Source organism: Cynocephalus volans, chromosome 17 (assembly GCF_027409185.1).
Source record: "Cynocephalus volans isolate mCynVol1 chromosome 17, mCynVol1.pri, whole genome shotgun sequence".
Classification (NCBI taxonomy): Eukaryota; Metazoa; Chordata; class Mammalia; order Dermoptera; family Cynocephalidae; genus Cynocephalus; species Cynocephalus volans.
Window position 1 is genome coordinate 22324414 of NC_084476.1, and position 26452 is coordinate 22350865.

A 26452-nucleotide genomic window follows, 5' to 3' on the forward strand; every position below is an offset into this window, starting at 1 on the left:
ATCAGTACCTGCATGCTCATTCATACTTACTCAGCCTTTACATGTCAGAAAGCTGTGCTAAGCACTTTCCATCATTACTTAATCCTCACGACCACCTTCTATTATATTGCACTATATACTGTTGTTATCATCCTCATTTTACAGATCACAAAACTGAGGTTCAAAAACCTTATAAATTCCTCTACACTTCATAGCTAATAGTACATATTCAAGAATTACACTCCAAAGGATGTGCTTATAAACTGCACCGCTCTCCCTAAGAGCCTTTCCATTTCTGAAGAGGGTTCAAATGTTCAAAACTCTCTGCTACACTCAAGAAGTGGTTCTATTCCTCTCTCTTTCTTGCAAAATTGCCTGGTAAAGATGTGGAAAGAACACCAGCACTGGATTTAGACAAACCTAAATTTTAAATCCCTGCTGCACTGCTAATATGGAATGATCTCCAAGGTATATATTCAATTGAAGAAATCAAGGTGCAAAACATGGTGTGTAGGGAACTACCATTTGTATTACAGAGAGAGGAGGGATTTGAATGCTCGTATATTTTCTTGTGCATACATAAGCTGCTTTAGAAGAAGAAACCTCCATTCAATATGTGAAACAAAAACTGAGTTTATTTCTGGTTAGACAAGGGAGAAATGTGTTTGTATGGCGAAGTCTCTGAACAATCTCATGGCTGATGTTTCAGGGGTTTGGAAGGTGTTGACTTCAGAGGCAGGAGGGCTTAGGAACAGTAGTCCTGTACCTGCGAAGTGTTAACTGCTGTCATGTGTTTGTTACTTTCAAGAGAATGGTCACCAAGGCCATTTACTGAATAGATTAAATGAGTTTAACACAGGTTCTGATGTTTACCTGTTACCATGGTTACAGGGCAATCAGTCTTTACCTAGGAATGTGGGGCTTCTCTCTTTATTCTCAGTCTCCACCTTTTGGTCCTCCCTCAACCAAAGCTGCAGGGAAGACCCTCCAAGTTTATCCAGATCTTCGCCACTGTCGTAGACTTTCCTCAAAAACGCAATTCCATTTTTCTGTTTACAGAGACCTGGTTTTCAGTTTGAGCGTCAGCCTGATACCTCCTTGTTTCTGTCTTTGAATCATTTGTTGCACCATCTGTTGAGCCAGAGGCTGCAAAAAAGCATTCAACTCTCTGGACAACAGATATTGAATAATGTTACCCAAACAGTAATACCTAAAAGTATTTTAAGAAGGATCTGAAAGTCTCTCCAGAATCATGATTCATGATTTTCCAGGCATGACCTTCTTTAGATAGCCAGGTTGCCTTTCTTTTGGCAACCTGGCTATCTAAAGTTAATACAGATTAACTTCATCAGCTTAATCCAGGTACAACATGGAGTGTTAGCAATGGTGCAGACTCCCCATGATGAGTCAAAATAGAATCCAAAGGTATTCTATTATCCACAATGACTTGAACTAAAGATTTTTTTCACTTTTTTAAAACTTTTAATTGATACATAATAATTTACGTATTTATTGGGTACAGTGTGATATTTTCATACATTATACAATGTGTAATATCAAGTAAGTTTAATCAGCATATCCATCCCCTCAAACATTTATCATTTCATTGTGTTGGGAACCTTCAAAATCCTCTCTTCTAGCTAATTGAAAGTATATGATAAATTGTTAATTATAGTCACTCTACAGTGCTATAGAACCCTCAAACTTATTTTTTCCTATCTGAGCTAAGGATTTTACATCGGCCAGTTGTGCCCCAGGGTGTGGGCTGTGTCATTTACTATACCAAAGTGAGGGGACATGAGCACTTTCAGTTGCCTCAGACTCACAATTCTCAAAAATCTGTTTCACCTGTTAGTAGTTATAGCCCCAGAAAGGGTTTTATTCCTTCAGACTCTAAGAAGACAGTCTACCGAGGGTGTGGGGAGTTATACACTTGGAATGGTCTAAATACACATCACACCAAACAATTAGTCTTAGTCCTAGTTGACAATAAAGAGTCTTATTTCCACATAAGAAAAAACCACATCAATAAGCAAGGAGCATTGCTGTCCATCTATATAGACAATTCCTCGTTGGAGTTTATAGGAAGGATAGTGCTTGTGTCTGCTCAGAGAGACATCGCTGGACAGATTTGGACAGCTGTCCTTCTGACATGGAACATTATTCTTCCAATGGCCTTACTGCTTATAGTAAATATAAGTATAGTTATCCGAAGACTCAAAATTTTTAAAGAGCAGAAGAACTTTGGGTCCTGTTCTTATTTCAGGAGTCAGTTGTTTTATCCAGGAAATCATAAGGTTATTTTGATTTCTAGTTAATATTTGAGAACTCTTTGAAAATGATCAGGATATCTATGTTGACATTTCCCATTCCAATTTATTTTTTCTAAGTCCCCTATCTCAGATCTGAGCCATTTGCAAAAACAGGAGAAAAGGCTCCCTTTACTTAAGCTCTTGGTCTGCCCTAGAATGTTCTTTGAAAGTGTTATGAAGTCTATTAAGTCTCCTGTTGATTCATCATCATTCTGTTTGTGATGTTGAGTCTTTATCCAGTCTACCTTTAAGAAAAAGCTTTTGAGATAGTTTCATATGTTAAACTTCTATTTTTCTTACCTTATCAGGTCCATTTTTTTTTTTTTTTAACTTAAGCATAGGTGGTCTATTTAAATCTTCTGGTCTTTTCCAACCTGCTGCTTTTAAACATTATTTCCCATTGTGGAAGGTCAACAATTAAATGAACTAATTGGTACAAATATGATTGTCCAGGGCAATAGGTTACTAACAGAATCCTGAATTATACAGCAACTTTCTGTCATTCTGAAATTTGGGAGAAATTTGGGAACTGTGGTTACTAGAGGTGGGAAAGGGGGGTGGGGAGGAGGGATAGTGAGAAGTAGGGTAATGGACACATAACAACCAGATAGGAAAAAATCAGTTCTATGGGTGTACAGTAGAGCTAGGCATCTATGGTTAACAATAATTTACTGCATGTTATCAAATGGCTAGAAGAGAGGAGATCGAACATCCTCATCACAAATAAATGATTAAGTTTTGTAATAATAAATATGTCAATCACACTAATTTAATCATCACACATTGTACGCATGTATTGATATTTAACTCTGTACCCCACCAGTATGTATAATTAATACATTTCAAAAAAAAAAAAGAAATTTGGGAGATTCTAAATATTCGCACTCAATTCAGCTTTAACCCAGGGTTTAAATTCAACCTCTCTGGATTCACCTTCAGTACAGGAGTTTTAGGGAGGTATTGTGCAATGTGATTGTTCTTTTCTAGAAAAATGTCCCCTGAGCAAAGTTTGTTTATGCGGCCAGGGAAAGGAATAGGAGGAGTGTAAGTAGGTGGTAAAGATAAAGTTGGATACAGAGATGCAAAGAAAATAGGCTTCAGGAGGTTTGAGTAGGAGTAAGATCTTTTTTCTTGTTTTTTGTTTATTCTTTCTGAGGCCAGAGCTTGCCAATCAAAGAAGGCCTCTGTTGAATGTATGATGTTTTTGTCTTCTCTCTTTTCTAGAGTCCCTCTTAAAGTCTTATTTTTGAAATCAAAAGTTTGTCATAATGGCCATGGTAATTCTAAGTCATCTAGTGAAACTTTGCCATTTATTAAGATGAGCTCGTGGGAATACAGATAAATGAAGTATATATAAGGAGCAGGCGTTTCTGCAGGAAAAGGCAGCAACATTAATGTAGATGAGACTGTGACAAATAGGAAAGAGTACCCTACTGCTGGTACAAAGCTCATACTTTTGCATTGCATCTTGAATTCTTTGGTCAAGCAGAGCCTAAAAGAGGCCATATGAACAACAACTTGGAAATCACTGACTCCAGAATATAGACTAAGTAAAGTGACCTTCTTTTATGATTTAACAAGACAGAACATGTGCTTATGAAGGTTTTGGGGGACGCAAGTCAAAGTTCTAGCAATTTCTATTATACAAATCAATTACCAATCTAACAGAACTCCCACCGTTAGTTCTCACTCAGGGCAATGGAGGCTTGTCAGACCTATGCTTTCATTTCTTCCTTATTAGGCAATTCCTTCTATATTCAACATGCACAAGGCAGTCTGGAACAAAGCAGAACCCCACAAGGCAAGTGTTCATATAAATGGATGAAGAAATTTGAAAGTAAAGCAAGTAGCTGGAGAATAAGTGGATTGATGGCAAGGATATTTGCTAAATGGTGCCTCTGCAAAACGAAAGATCTAATGACCTTCTATAAATTTCTTGTTTATAAATCCTAGGAAAATAAAATAAGTCTATTAAAGGAAGCACAATGAAATACATCAGAACTCAAATGATGGAAAACTCACCTGACAGCAGATCCAAAAGATTATCAGAGATTGCGGCTAAATGGACCCATTGTGTGCCTCTTCTTTGTCCAAGGATCCCATACAGTGGGGACATCTGCATGTGTCTAGCCTGCTGGATCTATCTAATCACAAGGAATAGCTTATGTGTAGGAAGTTAAAGATCACTCAGTGAAAGGGAGAAAGGAGATTGGGCATACAGTTGTTATCCAACAGTACAGTGAGTCTCATGTGTTTATTCAATAAATATGTATTAAGTACCTATTCTGTGCCCGTCTCTGGGCCGAATGCTTGAGATACAAAAGTGAATAAGACCCTACACCTGCCTCCATGTGAGGGGGGCATTTTTCTATCTTGTATCTTGTTCACTGCTGTGTCTCCAGCAACTAACAGTACCTGGTACCTAGTATTTTCTCAACAAATACATTAAATAAATAACAAAAGCTTATGGATTAACATCCAGACTGTTGATAACTAAATAGGCAGTTACAATATGTTTTAAACAAGTATTTATAGTGCACGTACCATGAGTTAGACAGTCACTGTACAGTAACAGGCTGTGATATAGGAAAACATGGTGGGCAGGGAGTATTGTGGGAGTGCAGAGACCTCTAACTCATTTAAGGAGTAAAAGGTGGCTTCCTGCTACCCCAAGCTGAGCCTTGAAGTTTGATGGGTGAAGGAGTGAAGTGAGAACAACCCAAGTGGAAGGAACAATATGTCAACAGAATCCATTTAGTAAAAGGGTAATTGGTGGAAACTGCCTATACAGATTCTATTATGGCTGTAAGGTAGGAAGTGAAACCAAGAGAAGATGAGGCTGAGAGATTGAAAGTGGTGATCTCAAAAGCAGTTGGATCTGCAGACCTGGGGAGCCCCTGAAGGGTTTGAGGCAGAGGAGCGATATGACTTCCAGATAACTCTAGCTTTAGGTGGATGTAAACAAGCCAAGGAGAAAGTTTTAGCAGTAGTCCAGGCAAGAGGTGATGGTGGCTTAGGCTACAGTGAGGGAAATAGTAATGGTTTGCAGCAGACAGGTTAAAGAGATATTTGGAAAGTAAAGTGAAAAGACTGATGAATGTGGAAGGATGGTAGGGGGCTGCCAGATTTCTGGCTCTGGAGACTGAGCGAATAATAGGATCATTGCACAAAATAGGGTACATGGGAAGAAGATAAGCAGATTTGGTTTACAGTGGATGGGGAAGGAAAATAGTTCCAACTAATAAACAGGGAGCAGAAGTAAAATTGACTCATGAAACCATCAGAGTCAGCTTGGCACATAAGTGAGGTGGGCTGTGTCCTGCAGGCTGTGATGTTCCTGGCATGAAAATTGCCACTGAACTCCCTATTGCCCCCAGTGCCTGCAAATGCTTTCATCCAAGACAAAAGAGGAATAAATGCTGGTTCATTCATCCATTCAACAGAGATTTATTGACTCCCCACACTATGCTAGGTGCTGTTCTAGACACTGAGAGTAGAGCAATAAACCACAGATGAAATCTATTACTCCATGTGACTTGTAATCTAATAGGGGAAGCAGACCACAAACACAGTATTTAAGCAAACTGTGTTAGAAAATGACAGAGAAGAATAAGTGGGGAAGGAGATTAGGAAGGTGAGCAAGGCAGTGCAATTTTAAATACAGTGGACAGAAAGTCTCACTAGAAAAGATAACACTTAAGCAAAAACTTCAAAGTTAACAACAGCATGTAGTTATCTAAGAAAATAACATTACAGTGAGAAAGGAAAGTAAGCACAAATTCCTGAGTTGAGAGTTTGGCATGTTTTAAAAATCAGTAAGTAGACCAGATGCTTCAAATGAAATTAGGGGGAGAGGAGCAGAAATTAAAGGCAGAGAGTTAGTGGTGATGGGGTGGAGGGGATGGGGCGGAAGTATGATGATTACATTACAGAACATCTTAAGACCCAGGTAAGAACTTGGGTTTTCTTCTAGGGCATATGAAAAAAACACTGAAAGATTTTAGGGGAAAAAAATTAAGAGAAAAAAACTTTTGTGTTTAACCCTACATATTTACTGTCCTCTTTATCCCTTTCTGTAGATATGAATTTCCATCTGGTATCATTTTCCTTCAGCCTTTTAGCATTTTCTATAGCTAGGGTATCCTGAAGACAAATTCTCTTTATTTTTGTTTAGCTTAAAATACCTTCATTTTACCTCAATTATTGAAGAATATTTTCATTGAATATGGAGTTCTGGGTTTACATGTTCTGTTTTTCTTTCAGCACTTAAAGATGTTACTCCATTGTTTTCTAGCTTTCATTGTTTCCGATGCAAAATCAGCTGTCATTCTTGTCCTGTTTTCGCTCTGTGTAATGTGTTTTTTTGTTTTCTGTTTTGTTGTTGTTGTTGTCATTGTTTATTATTATTATTATTATTATTATTATTATTATTATTATTATTATAACAGTTGCTTTTTAATTTTTCTTTAGTTTTTATCCCTTTGACTATGATGTGCCTAGGTGTGAGTTTATTTTTTTCATGTTTGGTGTTCACTGAATACTTATCTTGGAGCTTTTCATCAAATTTGGAAAACTTTCAGCCATTCTTGCTTCAGATATTTTTGCTGCCTCCCCCCACCACCCCTACTACTGAGAGTCCAATTATAGATGTATGTTAGACACCTTGGTAGTATCCCTTGGGTCACTGCTGCTCTCTTCATTCTTTTTAAATATTTTTTTCTCTCTTTGCTTCAGTTTGGATAATTCCTATTGATGCTTTTTCAAGCTCATTGATCATTTCTTCTGCTTTGGTCAGTCTGTTGTTAATCTTACCCTTCACACTTTTCCTTCAGATATTGGCTTTTATAGAACTAGAATTACAGTTCTGGTCAAGATGGTGGAATAGACAGTCCCCAGCATTACTCTCTCCAAGAAATCAACCAATTTACAACTATATAAAATATCAACAACAGCCAAGCTGGGGCCACTAGAGCTCAGGGGAAGAGGAGGAAAGACCTAAGGAGTGCATGAAAGCAGGAGAAGCCACGATGAGAGAAAGAAAAAAACTGCTCTGACCATTTTGTGCCATGCTGCTTTAAGGCTGGAACTGCTGAGCACACAGAACAGGAGCCAGCAAAAGCCACAGCTGTGCCCTTTGGATAGAGTTGGTTTGGGGCGGCATGGGAGAAAAGGGCCTTGGTGGCCCCCAGGCCAGCAAGACCACTAGTTTCCTGTGGACCCACATAGGAGTGGGGAGCCACAACAACTGAAAAAATGGAGCCACTGAGAGGCCAGTGAGTCATCACAAGGGACTGGTGCACAGCCCATCTCACAGGAAGTGTTTGCAGCATGGGCAGTGGGAGAGATGGGCCCACCAGGGGAACACTGGGGCACAGCAAGGACAGCTGATCTGCACCCCAATCAGCAAAGAACCACTCAGAGGAGACTGGTCAGGAATATAGAATTGCCTGGGGTGCAGATTGACAAAAATATTCATGCCCAGATCAGAGTTACTATACAACCCAGGTGCACCAAGTCTCTAGAGAACCAGAAGTACCTATAAAGTCAACCATTATAACCTGTGCTGCACAAAAAGCCTTCCCTAGGGAAGCAGCAGCAAAGCAGCAATTTAGCTAAACCACAGAGCTCAAGTATTGGTCCCAACAGGAAGTTCTCCCACTTTAGAAGTAAGCAGAGAACAAAAAAAAAATTAGTTCCAGCTCAGACACACCACCAGCACCTCAGGTCTGCTGGGGGATTTGAGGCATGGAATCAGAGACCAGACCCCCCTCCCACAACCAGGCACACTGCACCAGCACCTAGGGGCCCACCCAGGGGACCCAAGGCATGGATCCAGGGACCAGACACACCCCACAACCAGGCACACCATGCCAGTGCCTCAGGGCCCGCCTGGGGACCCAAGGCATGGATCCAGGGACCAGACACACCCTACAACCAGGCACACCATGCCAGTGCCTCAGGGCCTGCCTGGGGACCCAAGGCATGGATCAAGACACTAGACACACCCCACAACCAGGCACACAACCAGTTCCAATGAGCATGCCAAAAACATCACCTCCATGTGGGTGGCCCACCACAGCCACCACAATAACCATGGCTGCCACGAAAGTGGCTAGATGCCACAACCACCATGCAGATGGTCCGCCAACCACTGGAGTGCATTGACACGAGGAGAGTCACCAGCAGAGATAAGTAGAAGAGGATGTCTCTCTCCACAAAGCCCATTCCAGAGTGACAGAAGAAGTATCTGCTCTACGATAATATTGAGGGACTTGATCACACCTCTTGGCATTGGACAGATCATCTAGGCAACAAATCAACAGAGTAACCATTATTCTTTCAGAAGGAAAGAAGAGATCTAGGGTAATTGGGGGAGGGGGAAAGGTGAGGGGGATGGGGTGAGATTGGACAAGGGGCATAGAATAAGTATGATTTGTAACAATATATATGCTAGTAATATTGATTTGATCAACATATCTCAATGTTGAACCCCCAAAATATATATTATCAATTTTGATTCAATAAAAAATTTAAAAAAGAAAAAAGAACTAGAATTTCTACTTGATTCGATTTTAGAGTTTTCATTTCTTTCCTTAATACTATATTTCTTCATCGATTGTATCCATTTTTTCCTATCATTAGAAATTTTGAAAAAAAGAGTGATATAATGCATTTTAATAGGACTACTCCAGCTTTTGTACTAATTATTAAAAGGTCAAGGGTAAAAGAAACAGGGAGACCAGTTAGGAGGTTATTGCAATATTTCAGGCAAGAGATGATGGTGGCTTGGACCAGTGTATAGCAGTAGAGAAAGTGAAAAGCAAGTGGCTATGAGGCAGGCAACTCGCATGGTGAACTGGGTGTTGTGAGAGATAGCTCACCAATACGATGACAAGAATTTCCTAAAAGGAGGTATTGCCACAGAAAGGGGACTGAGAACAGGATGCATCCAGAGATCTGGAAAAGTTGATACATAGAGAAAGAAGTGTGGAACTAAAACAAGGCTTTATTGTTCTGAGCCATCAGAACTAATATACTTGAGATCATCTAGTCCAATTTCCTCTTATTACTGATGAGGAGCCTGAGACACAGAAAGAAGCATGGACTTACACAAAGCCATATAGCAAGTTAGGCGCAAAATTAGGATCTAAGCCTGCAAGAATATGTGCTTCCTTACCATGGGACTAAACCAGCTACATGAAGGGAAGGGAAGAGAATGGAATGGCCATTGATGGAGCACTTACTATACCTCGCACCACAGGGGTCACTTTTTCTTTTTTTCTTTCTTTTTTTTTTTTTTTAAAGATCTCAACCCTTGGCTTGGTGTTGTCAACACCACGCTCAGCCAGTGAGCCAACCAACCATCCCTATATAGGATCCGAACCCGTGGCCTTGGTGTTATCAGCACCACACTCTCCCGGGTGAGCCACGGGCCGGCCCTCATGGGTCACTTTTTCTATATTTAACCCTCTATTTCTGAAAAGTAAGCACTGCTGTTCTCATTTTCCACACGATAAAAATGAGGCTCAACAAGGTTAAGGAATCTGCCCAAGAACATACACCCAGAAATGGGGTAGAACACAGATCTCTCTAAAACCTGAGCATGTTTATGTGCATTTCTGCATGAGCTGGGATTTTGCTGTAGTAGGATCCAATCAGGAGTATGAACACAAAGGACTAGCATTTCTCAGCCACAGTCTTATGTTTATTTAGGAAACAATCCTTCCCAGTGAACTGGCCTAAAATTCAAGATCGACTGATTCATCAAGGCATCCCCTGCAGACAAAGCTGGCCGAGTAGAGGCTTCAACTCCTTTCCATGGGTAAGAAAAATTTCTACAGAATAGGCAAGATGGCCTTAAGCGAGAGCGTTCTAGGCAGAAGGGCCTGCACCTGCTGGCCATGGGGAGCTACAGAAGATTTGGGAAAGGACAGGAGAGGAGTATTATACCTTGGGAGAGGCTGACCCAATATGACCCCCATCACAGTCGATTTCCAATGGGCATCTGGAATTCAGACCCCAGAACCAATGGCTCCAATTTCTTTACCTCCTACAGCTTCCCACCAAAACCTGGTCTCAAAGATCTTCTGTTTATGCTGCAATGACTGTCAGGAGCCTTATGCTATCGATGACTCCAAGGTTCCCAGTCAAACCCAAGATCATCAGCCATCAACTCATGGTAGGTACCAGATAAGAAAACCCTGCATGGCCTCTCTAGACCACAGTTTGCTCATTCCCCTGCTGCTGAGATACCCCCAGACTTCCTTTATCTTTTCAGTAATAACTCCAACCCAAAATGAAATGGGGTTGAGTAGCTAAGTACCCAGACCAGTAAATAAGAGAGCTTTTAAAGTCTTGCTACTTAAAATGTGGTCTATGGACCAGCAATATTGGCATCACATGGGAGCTTGTTAGAAACACGTTTTCAGACCCTGCTCCAGATCTACTGAATCAAAACTAGCATTTCAACATGATCCCCAGGTAAATTTGAATGTACATGATAATTTGAGAAGCACTGGACTAAGGACTATAAAGATAGTGGTTAATATCCCTGTTTGGGGGGCTATACATGCCAATTCGAATCTCAGCTGTGCCATGGAAATTGGGCAAGTCACTTAACCTCTCTGACCCTTAATGTCCTTAGCTACAAAAGGGAATATTCATAATACATTATTACTTTTCATGACAACTGAGAGGGTAAAATGAGGCAACATACATAATCACCTAGCAGAGGGCCTGCCTGGCACAAAGTAGGCACTCGACAAAATATAAGCAAATGGAAACTGTATATAGATATTGGTCAGGATAGGATAGTCTCTGCTGTTAAACAAGCCTTGAAATCTCAATGTCTTACAAAATGAAAGTATTTCTCTTTCACGCAAAACCTAGTACACATCAACCATCCCTTTTTCATTTCTAGCCAGGGCATCCAGAACATGAGGCAAGGGGAAAGAGAAAGACACAGAAGACACCCTGACTTTAGTTTGGAATCACATTCTTCCTGATGATCCAGGGCAAGAGGTCATAGCAGAGAAGACTGGTGGTCAAAATCATCAGTTTCAGACAGGAAAAAAATTTTAAAAGAATCATGATTGTCAGGATCAGGCAAAGCTAAGACTGACAGGCACATGGATGGAGTGGGGGAGCTGGTCAGGAATCGGCACAGTCCCAGTGAGAGATGTGATACTACAGTGGCAAGAAAAAAGATCTCACAGCATATTTCACCAGAAATCCACAATTGAAGGTCTTTAAAACACTTCTCCTGGAAGTAGCTTCACAATAAAAATCAAGAACCTTAAAAATGTCAGTGTATTTTCCCAAGATAATAATAACGATAATTAGCCAGCCAATTTAATTGGTTAGAGTATGGTGTTAAAAACACCAAGTTTCAGGGTTCAATCCCTGTACTAGCTAGCTACCAAAAAATTAATAATAATAATTACCAAGCCCCTATTACATTAGGACACTAGGAACCCAGCTGTGATCAGATAAATTCCCTACTGTTTCAGAATTTACATTTTACTGGTAAAATGACATTATTTAATCCCCACAGTACCTCTAAGACATGGACATTATTATCGAAAATGAACATATCATTTTGCAGATATGAAAGTAGAGACAGAGGGAGGTTAGCAATTCATCCAAGGTGTGCAGCTAGTCAATGACAGAGCTATTTACTCTACTACAGAACACAATGTTCTATTGTTGGATGTTTAGAATGTTTTCAGATTTTACTACTGTCCATACTGGTGTGATAAACATTGATGAAACTTAGAAGTATATCTAGACGAAGCCTTATATACAGCAATATTCATCACAACAGTATGTACAGTAGTAAAATTTGAAAACATTCTAAACATCCAACAATAGAACACTGGTTGAATAAATCTTGACTTATCCATAAAATAGAATATTGTACAACCATTAGTCCTAAAAATTTAGTGACATGAGAAAAATGTTTATGATATAATGTATATGGAAAAAGTAAAATGCATACATAACACATAGGCTGTGATGGACTGTGCAAAAACATGCACAAGCAAAAACCAGAATTGTGATAATATCGGGGGGAGGGGTGCTTCGGAGCATTTTTTCCTACTTCACACTATTCAGTATTTCCTAACTTTTCTATAATGGGTATGCATTACATTTACAAGTAGAAAAGGAGTTGATGTTTTTAAAATATATATATATATATATATATATTTTGAATCCATCACCTGCTTTTGAGGGGAAGTGCTGGAGGGACAGGAGGAGGTAGATTCCAGTACTCCCCTACCCCATAATAACCACCACTTGCCTGTGTGCACTGCTTCAGAGTTGGCAAGATGCCTTCATTTCCATGACCTCATCTGAGCCTCCCCACGTGACCCGTGGAATTATCATTGCCAGGTTTGCAGCTTCAGAAGGATGAACGTACAAGACAAAATCCCAAGCACACAAAGGCAGCCTCCTGCTTGCCTGCGGGACAACCCCTGATCCATCCAGAAAAGAGAAGTTCTTCCAGCAGCACTGAGTTTGAGGGTGAGTCCCAAATTGGGGCCCTAACACTGAGCAGCAACCCCCCAGGAGAAGGACCTTGTCCTGATGACCAGACCCCATTGCTATTTGAGCTAAGCCAAGTGGGGTGATGAGAGAGACGGGGCCACTCCTATCAGGAAGCTGCAGTCATATTCCAGAGCATACTGGGAGAGTCCAGGGATCCAAAACCTGACTCTGGTCTTGCGAGCTAGAAGTTACATGAGGAGGAGTGGGTCTGGGAGGAAAGGACACATATCCATGCTTTCCTTCTACACTCTTGTGGCATCATCTTAAGTGTGTATTTTGTGTGATTGTTTGTTTCGTGTCTACTTTGGTCATTGGATAATGAGATCCAGGAGGGCAGGGCCTCATCAGTTTTGTTCCCTGTTGTTCCCCCAAACCCAGCCAAGAGCATGGCAAACAATGCCAGAAAATGCTTGTGGATTGAATGTAGTTCAGTTGGGGGTGAAATGTCTCTGGGTCATGGAAAGACAGATGACCAATCCAGGACAGTAGCACAGTCAAGGAAGAAGAAATGCAGCCACGTTGCTGGACACCAATTCTGTGGCCACGTGGTCTCACATAGCTCACAACCACCCCATGAGGCTGGGCTGTTAAGAGCTCAGGATCATCTAGACCAGTCATTTTAGAACTCTCCTAACAGCTAAACTCTGCTTGCAAACAAAATCTGATGCAAAGTCCAATTTCTATAAAAGATCAAGGAAGACCTGCTCTACTTGAATCAAGGGTGGGCAGCTACGAGCCCCCCTAGATCCCCACTGCAGCCTACAGAGGGGAAGGGACTTTCCACAAGTCCACCAGGGAATGACATTAGTGTCTGAGCCAGGATGGGCCCGAGTCTCCTACTTTTCATGTCACTGTGCTTTGCAAGACTCTCTACCATCATTGAATCCACCAGTGCAATACAACATAAAGCCTGCCGCAAACAAATCCTCCCAATCACAAAGGACTTCCACATCCTAGACTGGGGTCCACCTTGGCTCCCGCAGGATTCAAGAATCTGAGGAACAATCCAACATGGACACAAACCACCATCACAGTTCATCTCAGCCCAATTCAAAGGCCTTCACCCAGCCTCATTTTTCCTTTCTTCTTTCAGATCTGACTACACACTATTCCCAAAGAAACTTTTACAAGAGGAACCTAAACCGCTACTCTCAGGAGCACTGGCCCTTCCAGCCATGCCTCATTGGGAGACCCTGAGCGTTCTAGTCGGTGGCACCGTGTGGGTTTCTGTGGCTGCACAGCTGCTGGAGTGCAGCATCTCCATGAGTAAGAGGGCAGTGGACAGGTCATGAAGACCGATTCAGAAACTCCCCTACAGGAGGAGAAGACGTCTGAGCCATTCCTGTGCCACCACCAAGAGTCACTCCAGCTCCTGAGAAAGCCACCACAGGAGGAGCTGCCTCCAATAAAAGTCCTTGGTCACATCACAGGATCATGCCCCTTCTCTTTTCCCCTCCCCCATACTAGGGAGTGTCTCCTCTAACTAATGTCATCATTTTTAAATATATTGTCACATCTAATTACCATATTATGTCTTGCAAATCATGCCCCTTTTACCTCTAAACACTTCAGTGTGTATTTCCTAAGAACGAGAATATTTCTCTTACATAACTACAATACACTTATGAAAAGCAATAAATTCAACATCAATACAGTACCACTGAAATTTCTTCAGTTGCCCCCAAAATGTCTGACAGCTACTTTTTTGCCCAGTCTAGGATCTAATCCAAGATCACGAATTGCAGATAGTTGCTGTGTTTCTTTAGTCTCCTTTAACCTGGAACCCTTTTGTCTTTGTCTTTCATGAGCTTCACATTTCTGAAGAGTGCAGGCACAACTGTTTTATAGACTGTCCCTCAACGTGGGTTTATCTGATGAGTCATTACGATTAGATTCAACTTTTCCATTTTTGGCAAGAATATCACCAAAGTGGCATTGTGTCCTTCTCAGTGCCTCATATCAGGAGGCCCCCTGATGTTGGTGGGTCCCGTGATGGGTGGTGTTAACTTAAATCACTTAGTTAAGGTGATGTCTGCTGCCAGGTTTCTCCACCTCAAGTTGTTATTTTCCCCTTTGTAATTAATGAGTAACTTGGGAGGGGATATTTTGAGACTCTGTGAATATCCTGCTACTCATCAATCTTTCACCCACTAATTTAAGCATCCATAAGTGACTTTGCCAAAATCAACTGTTACTATATTTGCCAAAGTGTCATTTTTCTAACTCCTTTCAAGTTCGTTAGTTAATCTTCTACTGTAAGTGTATTAGTCCGTTTCTGTTGCTTATAACAGAATACCTGGAACTGGGTGATTTATAAGAAAACAAAATGTATTGCTTACAGTTTTGGAGGCTGGGAAGTCCACAGTCCAGGGAACACATCTGGTGAGGTGACTCTACAGCAATGCAGGGGCCTCACATGGCAGAAAATGGTGGAGCACAGAGAGACAGAGACTCTCATGTGCTCTCCTTTTAAAGCCCTCAGAACCACACCCATGACCACCATTATTAATCCATTCACCTGGCATGGTCCTACAATCTAATCACCTCTCCAAAGCCCCACCTTTCAATTACCATAATGGGATTTCTCACCCTCAGCAGTTACAGTGGGGATAAGTCATCAGTGAGGTTGGGGGGCATCCAATCTACAGCAATTAGGAGAAGCTTTTGTTCTTCCCTTTTATTTATTTGTATGTTTGTTTATGTAAGTTTAGATTCATGAAATCCTTATTTTATTAAGGTGGCTATAATCCATTACCACTATTATTTTGATGCTCAAATTTGCCCATATCTGGACAATGGGAGCCACCATGAAGTTGGTGGCCGGCGTCTGTATTTTGGCAAATCCTCATCACTCTTTTAGTGCTTATTTTTTGGCACACAAGACATTCGAGACTCTTACTTTTCCTGGAATCAGCCATTTCTTCAAGGAGACTTGTTTCTCCTTAGTGAAGAAGTGTATTTAGAATCCAGGATCTCAGGGCTGGCCAGTTAGCTCACTTGGGTAGAGCACGACATTATAACACCAAGGTCAAGACTTTGGATCCCCATACCTGCCAGCTGCCTAAAATAAGCAGAATCCACAATCTTGGTTTTAAACCTGTTCATCTACTGGGGTGCTGTTATTTTTAACTTTTTCAGTGGATAGAACTAGGAAATACACACACACACACAGATATGCATATGTATATATACATATATACACAAAGAGACAGAGCGCGCTAGGGAGAGAGAAATGATAAAAACCAGTAGTTCATACTGATATCTCCAATCCAACAGCACAGGATTTATGCTAGTTTTTCCCCTTTTTCATATTTGTAGTTCCTTTCTCCATGCGAGACCTGGATCCCATTATCCTCATTAGATTTGCTCAATCCTGGAATACGCAAAAATTAGTTTCAAAATTATTGCAGCTTTTTGTCTACTGATGAAAGGTTTATAGCCAAGCAGTGCCTTCAAAAATTGCTTACTACTTTCTGTTTTCCCTCTCATTGTGGTTACATTATTCATTCGAAATAGAGGTGGGTTCATTTGTTTATATTTGTATTTAATTTTAGGATTTTTTTCTCCCATCCTTGTTGCTTTAATTTTTCTGAGTATATAAAACATTAGCCTGGTTCCAAAAGTCAAAACAATACAAAAAGGTACATGCACAGAAGTCCACCTAACTCTTCTACCCTGTTCCCACCCACCCTGGTTTCTGGGTTATTCTTCCTATGTTTGTTTTTACAAAAATAAGCAAATACATAAATATTTCCTTACCTCCCCTTCTTTCTTATACAAAATGTGGCATACAATAACAACTCTTTTCTTCTTTTTAACTTAACAATATATCCTTGAAATCAGTTTATATGAATTCACAGAGACTTTCATTCTTTATACACTGAATATTCTGCATTGTGTGTCTGCACCATAGTTTATTCCACCACTCTCCTACATATGGGCATTAAGATTGTTTTCAAAATTTTGCAATTACAAACAATGCTGTAATGAATAACCTTGTGCACACATATATTTGTATTTGGATGGTATCTTTACGGTTAATTCCTAAGTGTGGATTTTTGAGCCAGAGAGAAAACACATGTAAGGTTTTGTTAGATGTTGCCCAATTCTCTTCTGTAAGAGCCATACATGACACGTGAGAGTACCTGTTTCCCCACACCCTTAGCTACTTCTTAACTTTTGCTAATCCGAGAGATGAGAAATGGCATTTCATTTTGATTTTAATTTGCATTTCTCTTACCATGAGCGAAGATTGATGTCTTTTCATATATTTAAGGGCCATTTTTATATGTTTTTATGAATTATCTGTTTATGTCATCTACTCAGTTTTTTAATTGTTTTTCCCCTTAATTTTTAAGTGCTGTTTATATAGTAGGAATATGAGTTCTACAAAGTCAGATTTATTCATCTTTTATTCCATCTGGATTTTGGGTCATAGCTGGAAAGGCTTTTCCCTACATCCAGTTTATTGAGGATGTCACCCATGTTTCTATATTTGTATGTCTTTATTTTCTACATTTATATCCCTGTTCCATTTGGCACCTATTATCATATATGTAGGAAATATGGATCTAATTTTATCTCTTTTCCAAATGATTATATTGTCATTCCAGCACATTTACTAAAGAAAACATCTTTGGCCCAATCATTTGAGATGACACCTTTACTGTCACATACTAAATTTTCATATGTACTCACGTCTCTTTCTGAGCTTTCTTTTCTATTCCACTGATGAGTCAGTCTGTACCACCTTGGTTTATTCTTGCATGTTTATTTTTTTAATATAAATGTTATTATCAATTTTTCTAGCTCCATAAAAAATATTGATGGTATTTTAATAGTGATTGGGCTAAATTTATTTTTTTTTTCTGGAACTGAAATTTTTTATTAGGAAAAAAATTCAAAATATACAAAAGTAGAGTATAATATAATGAACCCCCCACTACCCATCATTATCCAGTTTCAACAGTTACCAAGTCATGCCCAACATTGTCTCATTTACACCCTGTCATTCTCTTCCAACTGGATAATAATCCATCATATCATTCCACCCATAAATATTTTAGTATGTATCTCTAAAACAAAAGGACTATTTTAAAAAAACACAACTCCACACGTTATCACAACACATCATCACACCTAAAAAGAAATGAGTAATTCTTTAATACCTTCAAATATACTTCAAATACCCAGTCAGTGTTCATATTTCTGTGTGTTTCAGAAACATTTTTGTCCAAATTGGGCTCCAAATCAAAGCCATGCATTGCAATTGACTATGTCTTTCGAGTTCCTTTTATTGTACTCATATGTGTTCACTCTCTCTCTTTTAAGTTGCAGTTTCTGTGTGGAAGAGACTGGGTCATTTGTCCTATACAGTTTCCCACATTCTGGATTTTGCTGGTAGCATCCTATGTTGTAATTCAGCATATGCTTTCTTCTGTCTCTTTTATATCCTATAGACTGGTGATTAGATCTAGAGGCCGATCAGGTTCAGTTTTCACCCCCAAGATACCTGATAGCTTTCCCCCAAGATACTTCATAGTACGTCCATCAGGAGGTACATAATGTTCAGTTGTCTCTCTTTTTGTGATGTCAGGAGCCATCGATGTCCATTCCCTAGCTCCATTATTTCATTAGGGCTTGCAAAGTTGTGATATTCTGATTCTATCATTCTTATTCATCAATTAGCTAAAAAAAACTGCTATAAAGAAAAACTTTTTACTTTAATTACCAGGTTACTCTGAGGTACCATTTCGACAGGAAAAGGAAGGATAAATGATTTAAATACCCGATTTATCCCCTTCAGTTGCCAGTTTTCAAAATAGCGAATTGGTTTGCTACTATTATCCCAGAAGATGAATGAGGGGTACGTGTGGGAGTCTCAGTGTCATTATGTGCTCATGGCTTTCAACATAGGAAGAGTTCCAGTCTGTAGCAGTTTATTGATGCTCAGACTTTTCCATTGTCAGCTAGTAGGAGTGATAGGGCTAAATTTATAAATTAACTTAGGGGAAATTATAAATTAGGAAGAACTGACACCTGTATTGTGTTGATTCTTCCTAACCACAAACAAAGGCTTTTCATGTGTTCAAACTTTTTTGTCTTTCAGGCCTATTTTTAAATGATCTTCATATAAATTTTGCAAATCTCTTATTAAATGTATTCATTCACGCTCTCCCAAGTGAGCCATAGGCCTGCTCTTATATTCCTAAATATTTTATCTTTTTGTTGATATTGTAAATAGATCCCAGTTATTGATTGCATAAATTAACACTATTATATTGAGTTCAGTATGTTAATTTTATGTCTTTCTTCCCTTCTGAATTCTTTTATTGTTTAAACTAGTTTTGTCATTGATTCTGTGGCTTACCAGGAATACTATTATATCATCTGCAAGTAGAGATACTTTAGCTTCTTCTTTTTCTAATTTTTATCTAACTGATTTATCATATCTAATTGTAATAGTTAATATCACCAGTACAATGTTAAGTAGTGGAGACTCTCTATGCTTTGTTCCTGATTTTTTAAAAAACATCTCTAGTGTTTGCCCATTAAGTAAGAAGTTGGTTTTAGGACAAAGACGTGTGTGTGTGTGTGTGTGTGTAAAGTTATTTTATATGTTAAGAAAATATCGACCAATTTTCTCTTCTTCTTTTTCCAGCATCTGTGAGGGAAAAAAATAATATAATTTCTCTTCTTGTATTGAACCAAACTTACATTCCACAAATAAATTCCATCTGATCATGATGTATTATTTTCATAATACGGGATTGGATTCTGCTCTTTGATATTTTATTCAGTATTTTGTATCAATATTGATAGGTGACACTGCTCTGTAATCTTTTTCATATTGTCCTTATCAGATATAGTTATCAATATTATACACTTGCTTCATAAAAAGAATTTGGAAGCTTTTATTTTATATATTCTAGAACAACTTACGTAGTATTGGAACTATCTGGTCTTTGAAAGTTTAGTAGAATTCCCCTGTGAATTCATCTAAGACTGTTGCCTATTTGTGGGAGGGTAGTTCCTTGATAAATTTCTCTATTTCTTCTACAGAAATTGGTAGAGTTTTCTATCTCTAAAGCAGTCAATTTGATAAAGTGAAATTGCCCACTTCATCTAGTTTTTCAATTTGAATAAGGACACATAAAGTACTCTCAAATTTGTTTTAATTTCTTTTGTTTCAATGGTTATTATTCCCTTATCCTTTCTAATTTTATATATTTGTGCTTTCTCCCTTTTTTTCCCTGACTAAGCTGCACAGTATTTCTATCCTGTTAATTTTTTTCAAAATAAAATTTATTAGATCCACTGTTTTTCTCTAATCTTGCACATTCTTTTGGTTACTTTATTGTTCTTTTCTAGCTTTTTTTATTTCATTCTTTTATTTTCTTGATACCAATTTTAAAGACTATGGCAGGCAGAATAATGTACCCCTGCCCCAAATATGTCTTCGTCCTATACCCTGGAAGCTGTGAACATGTTGCTGCTATACATTGCAAAAGGGGATTAACGCTGCAGATACAATTAAGGTCAATAATCCGTGAGATAGGGAACTAATCCCTGATTATCTGGATGGGCCCAATCTCAGCACATGGACAGGTTACTGCCACCACAGCACAGAGGCCAGGGCAGAAGGGGTGGGGGGTGGGGTGCAGCAGCAGGTAATACACCAACATTCCCACCCTAGTGGAGAAGGAACTAAATTGGTACAACCCACTTGTAAAGCAATTTGACATCATCAAGCCTGAACCTTTAAAGTGTTTCAGCCTCTGACCCATCCTCATTCTGCCATTCACTAGCTGTGTTACCTTGGCTAAAATACCTAATAAATGTCGTGTGCCTCAGTTTCCTCATCTGTAAAATGGGTACAGTGATGGTATCCACCTGCAGCAGAGTGAAATATTGGCCCCAGTTCTTCACCCTTCTTTGCTGTATTTCTTAGGTAATGTGCACTTTCCTCCCTTGTGCTCTGTCATGTGACTTGCTGGGCCAATGGTAACAGCAAATGGGATACCAACAGGGGCTTAGACATGTGTTTTCACAGTGGGGCTCACTCTGCCTCTAGCAACCCCCTAAGTAGGTCATGCCCAGCTAGCCTACTAATCCAAGAAGAACAAGAGATACATGAGGCAGAACCAGACCAGCTGACCTGATAGGCATGGAGGACAGTGTGGCCTCATGGACAGAGGGACAGACCGCTGGACAGAGGGTCACCAGACATCCTCCCTCCTCCCTGCGTTTGTGGCACAGTCCAAGCCCCCCAGTCCCCAACATTCCCTGATTCTCAGCTCTGTGACATCACAGACAGCCTCCTGTCCACTCTGCCAGTTGCAGGTGAGTGAGACTCACAGTTTAGGGCTAAGGTTGGGAGGGATTAAATTTTCTGTACTAAAAAGACAATGTCCCCCCCCCACTCCTGGACACCTGTCCACTTTGCTACAAGAAGCAGACACCACCCCTCATTGCCTTGATCGAACAGATTCTCTCTCCAGGTCCTAGTCTCCCCACCTCTGCTGAATGGCCCCTACAGGCTCCTCCAGCTCCAGAAGCCTTCCTGTTGGACCTCAATCATATTTTTGTTCTGTTCAAAGTGCCATGGGGTCACTATAGACCTGAGGTTCACAGCCCCCTGGGACAACCCAAGGGCCCTTTTCTTTGGCTCCTGCTTCCACTGGTGGGCAGGGAGACTGGTAGAAACACCACACCCCATCCTGACCTAGCCAGCATCAACCCACATCACCATCCTTTGTGCAATTAAGCCAGATACCACACCCAGCACTTTACGTCTGAACATCACCAAATTCCCAGAGCACCATTCTGGGTACGTTTTACCATCCCCATTGTACAAATAAGAAAACTGATGTTCAAGGAGGTTACATTACTCTAAATTACACAGCAAGGTATGACAGGAATTAGGACCCCAAGTCCATCCAGGTGGAAATGTGTACTCTTAACTGCTGCACTGCTCTGCTAAGCTTCGAGGTAGAGCCTTTCCATTTAAAAACCACCTACCATCAACTCTCAGAGGACAAGATGGTTCTGAACATCTCATTCTGGAATCACCTGTAGAATAGGACTGTGAGCAGCATAGGCTCTGACTTCAGACCAAAGGACATTAAAATCCCAGGTGCTCCTCTTGGCTGCAACACCTGGACAAGTCACCTTTCTGAGGCTCTATTTCCTCCATCTGAAGAATAGGACAAAGCCCTGCCTTACACACTGGAGAGAACGCGTAATGATGACAGATGTCAAAGGACCTGCCCCAGAGGTTCAGTGAACATCAGCATTCTTGACACTGTGATTGTGTCTCTTCCCATGATGTTCTAAGACTGAAGACACGGGGGAGAGCAGGCAAGTCCCAGGTGAGGGTGTTTCTCTCCATTTGTATGAGTGGAGAGCAAAACCCTGTTAGAGGAAGGGAGAATGGGGGAAAGCGTTTACCACGCAATGGTCTGTCCATATCGGGTATTTATTCAACCAATATGGAGAGGATGCCTACCCTGAACACAGCCCTGGGCTGCATGCTGGGATCCAAAGGTGAGTTGGGCCCGTCCTTGCCTCCTTGAGTGAGAATCTGTCCCTCTTGTTCACTGCAGTGTCCCCAGCACCGTACACAGTGCCCGGCACCAGTAGGTCCTCAAGAAATACATGCTGAAAATGTTTTTGTTGTTTTTTGTTTGGGTTTTTTTTGCTTGTTTTTTTGGCAGCTGGACAGTAAGGGGATCCAAACCTTTGATTTGGTGTTATAAGGCTGAAAAAAAATTTTTTTTTATCACAGATTTTTAGTGGGCAAATAAACAAGCAGTAAAAATATAGTCTATTCAACACATATCTCTTGAGCACCTGCTAGGGTTTAGGGAGACACTGTGCAATGACAGGTAAGGGCCATGAGACAGGGAAGCCCAGGGGATGGTGGACCACAAAGGAGAATCCCAGGCTTCCTGAAGGAGGTGACATGTGAGCTCAAGTGTGATGGGTGCAGGAAAGGGGAGAGAACGTGGAGGTGGTGGGAAGAGCTTGTGCAAAGGCACGGTGGCGGCACAGAAAGAGCAACTTTGGAAGCACAGTGAGTGAGCCGGGAGTGGCTGAGGCTGGCAAAGTCAACAGGGCGGCCAGACCCTGAAGCAAGTTTGAGTGGTAGAACAAGTTAGAGTGGTCTGGGCTAGCCCAAAGCCACACAACAAGGTGGTGGCAGTGCCAGGACTTGAACCATAAAAGCTAAGCTTCATGATCATGCTCCCAAGGGACTGGGCCCAGCTGGAATAAACTGGAACCAGTGAGCCACACGAAGGGAAGGGAATGGAAAGGGAATGAGCAGAGTAGGCTATTTGGGGCACCTGCCATCACAGTGGACAGTTTTCACACTGTTAAACATGCGTTCCTCTAAGGCGGTACTACTATTCCCATTTTCCAGATAAGAAAAGGAGGCTCAAAAAAAAAAAAAAAAAAGGAGGCTCAGAGAGATTACAGAACCAGCCCAAGAGCACACACCTAGAAAACAGAAGGCAAGTCTGCCTCCTAAACGTGAGCTTGTCTGTGTGCGCTGTCGCATGCACTGGGGTTCTGCTGCCATAGGGCCCAACGATGAAGAAAACAGCATTCTTCAGCCATGGTCTTATGTCCATTTAGGAAACAGCCCTGCCCAGAGAACTGTGCCGGACCCCCAGGACCTTCTGCTTAAAGAAGGTTCCCCAGCAGGTAAAGGCTGACAGAGGAGAGGCTCCAAGTCCTTTCCCCGGGCAGGAGAACTTTGCACAGTAGAACAAGGACTGGCCCTTAGAGAGGTAAGCCAGGCACAGGGAGCTATAGGAGGTTTGGGAGAGGGGAGGGCCCAGTATGACCCACTGCTTAAATAACAATGGGCTTCTGGGATGGGGGGGGCGGGATGCAGAGCCTGACGCCCAGTGCCCTTTCCTCCTCCCAAAGACCACCAAAAACATGGCATCAAAGATCTTCTGTTGTTGCTGCAAGGCCAGTGAAGGGGCTTCCAACAGTGTCGGCCCCTACGGTCCAAGAATGTCCCAACAGTGTCATCCACGATCCTTCAGTAGGTTCCAGACACAGATGTGTGGTAGTTGGCATTGTCTGAGTTACTTCTCTGGGCTTCAGTCTCCCCAGCCACCTCCTGGTGGGACACTCTCAGAGTTCCTTCAGCCTTTTGGGGGTGTGAAATGGGAGTAGTTATCCAAACCTGTAACAATACAGCCTAAAGACTCTGTTATTAGGTATTAGATATTAGTTAAGGTCACCGGCTTCAGTCCCACAAGGCTGTTTCAGTTCTGTGTCAGCCACTGACTAAGCCTGAACACATCATGTCACTGACCTCCCTCTCTGAGCCTCAGCATCCTTCTCTGCAAAGTGGGGATGAGGACCATTCATTCCCTACTTTACAGCCTAGTAGGAGGATGGAGTGAGGCAACACCCTGACAAAGGCACTCAGTAAATCGTAACTGAATATGTGTATTAGTCAGGATGAGTGAGGCTATGATGAGGTGACAAGTAAACTCTAAAATCTCAATTGCTTTGCCCAGTTTGGGGTCATTCTTAATTCAAGAAAGCAGAATATTTTTAGGCCATCAATAATTTGAGGAATCCCCCAAGTGAGATATGACCAAGACTGTTGATTCATGTGTCGTTCAAAGCCTTTACCCAGGACAAATTTTTTCCTTCATTCTTTCAGATCTGAACACAAATCAACAAAATGGTTTGCAAAAGAGACAGCCATACCACTCTCCCAGCAACTGCAGAACAATCAAGGCATGCAACCTTGGGAGACCCTGAGCATTCTAGTTGGCAGCACCGTGCAGGTCTCTGGGCTGCACAGCTGCTGGAGTGGACCGTCTCCATGAGGAAGAGGGCAGTGGACAGGTCATGAAGACAGATTCAGAAACTCCCCTGCAGGAAGAGAAGATGTCTGAGCCATTCCTGGGCCACCAGCAAGAGTCACTCTAGCTCCTGAAAAAGCCACCGCAGGAGGAGCTGCCTCCAATTAAAGGTTTTGGTCGCAACACAGGGCTGTGTCCTTCCCATTTTCCTCTTTCTCAGCCCTACTTTTGAGATGCCCATGAAAGTGGAGCAATTAGACCCTGGCATCTTGTAAAGAAATGTGGTTGTATCATTTAATGTGGTTAGAGGCAGGGGCTAACCACCCTAACAAGGAAGTGCTTAGGAGAAGCTGGTTAGTGTAACAGGTAGTTATGAATGAATGCTGCAGTAAATGTCTGGAATGTGAGGGCATGATCCTGCTTACCTACCATGTGAATCCCTTTGATGTTCAGGGCCATAGCAAACAGTAGGGCAGATTATGCAAAACTCTACAATCAGCAGCCCTAGAGTCCTGCAGTCAAAGCCAGTGCAGACATTTGGTGCTGCTTGTGCAAAAACACAGAGCATAGAAACATGAGTAATATGCAGATGGCTTCAACTTTGGCCAGGGAGCCAGGCACAGAAGCATATCACTTTGACATAATAGGATAACAACTTTGGGAGTGAAAGGACAAGGAGCATTTTGCAACTGACTTGGGGATTTGGGGACAGATTTCTGGAGGAGAGAGTGTTTGAGTTTCCTGAAGATTGAAAGAGAATTAGCCAAGAGGAGGGGGAATTGTATTCCAGAAGGAGGGGAAAATATCAGCAAATTTGGAAAATAGAGACACCATCTAGTGGGGATGCGAGGACAGCAAACTTCAAAGTCTGAAATGACAAGTGAAAACTTGAGCCAGAGTGTAGCAGAAGGTGAGATGGGCAGGGAAAGGGAGCTGGACTCTATCCTGAAGGTAATGAGCAACCTGAGGTGAGTTTTAAGCAACAAAGTTACACCGCCAGATTTCTGATTTTTGCAATATGAACAGTGTCTCATTCCAGTGTCTCAGGCTGCTATAACAAAACGTCATAACCAGGTGACTTATAAACAACAGAAATTTACTTATCACAGTTCTGGAGGCTGGGAGGTCCAAGATCAAAGTGACAGCAGATTCAATGTCTGGTGAGGGCCCATTTCCTCACAGACACCACCATCTCACTGTGTCCTCACATGGCAGAAGTAAGGGACCTCTCTTGGGCCTCTTTTATAGGGGCACCCCTCAATGATGGTACAGAATGATATTGTTATTGCTCTTGACCCCAAATTGACCATTTATTACCTGCTCTTCAAAAATGAAGCTGGGCCCATTAAATGTTTTTCCTTGGTAGGTGGTGCAGTGTTAAGCTTTGCCAGTAGAGGGTGCTGGAGACATTGGTGGAGGTAGGGGCTTTCCTTCCCTGTCTGGTGTGTGTGCTCAGCTTAGCAGGTTCCTGCAGCTTTCCCATCCTCAGGCTACTGCAATGTAGGCTACTTTTCCCACACACGGATCCATGTCCCCCACAAATGGGGGAGTGCCTCCAGTAAGTCACCTGTCCATAACAGCTTTCTCTGGCACCCTAAAGGGCAGATTTCTAGAACATTCTGCAAATGCAGCACTTCACAGACTTCTCTGCCATCATGAGCCACAGCCATGTCCTTCCTAACACGGTCTGAATCTGTTAGGATGGGGTGTGGGGAGATCTTTGGATGCTCTATCTCAGCCCTAGGGGTAGTCGCTGCTCCGCATATCTGCTATTTCTGA

General features: G+C 41.4%; 1 protein-coding gene across 1 annotated transcript in view; it reads left to right on the forward strand.

Annotated features, from left to right (window-relative positions):
* Positions 1–14036, forward strand: part of TEX48 (testis expressed 48) — an 88408-nt gene extending 74372 nt beyond the window's left edge. The window contains exons 2-4 of the mRNA XM_063081669.1: positions 10348–10470; positions 12684–12815; positions 13933–14036. Of these exons, the coding sequence (XP_062937739.1) occupies positions 10348–10470; positions 12684–12815; positions 13933–14036 (359 nt within the window). The remainder of the gene's footprint in view (positions 1–10347; positions 10471–12683; positions 12816–13932) is intronic.
* The last annotated feature ends 12416 nt before the right edge of the window (positions 14037–26452 follow it).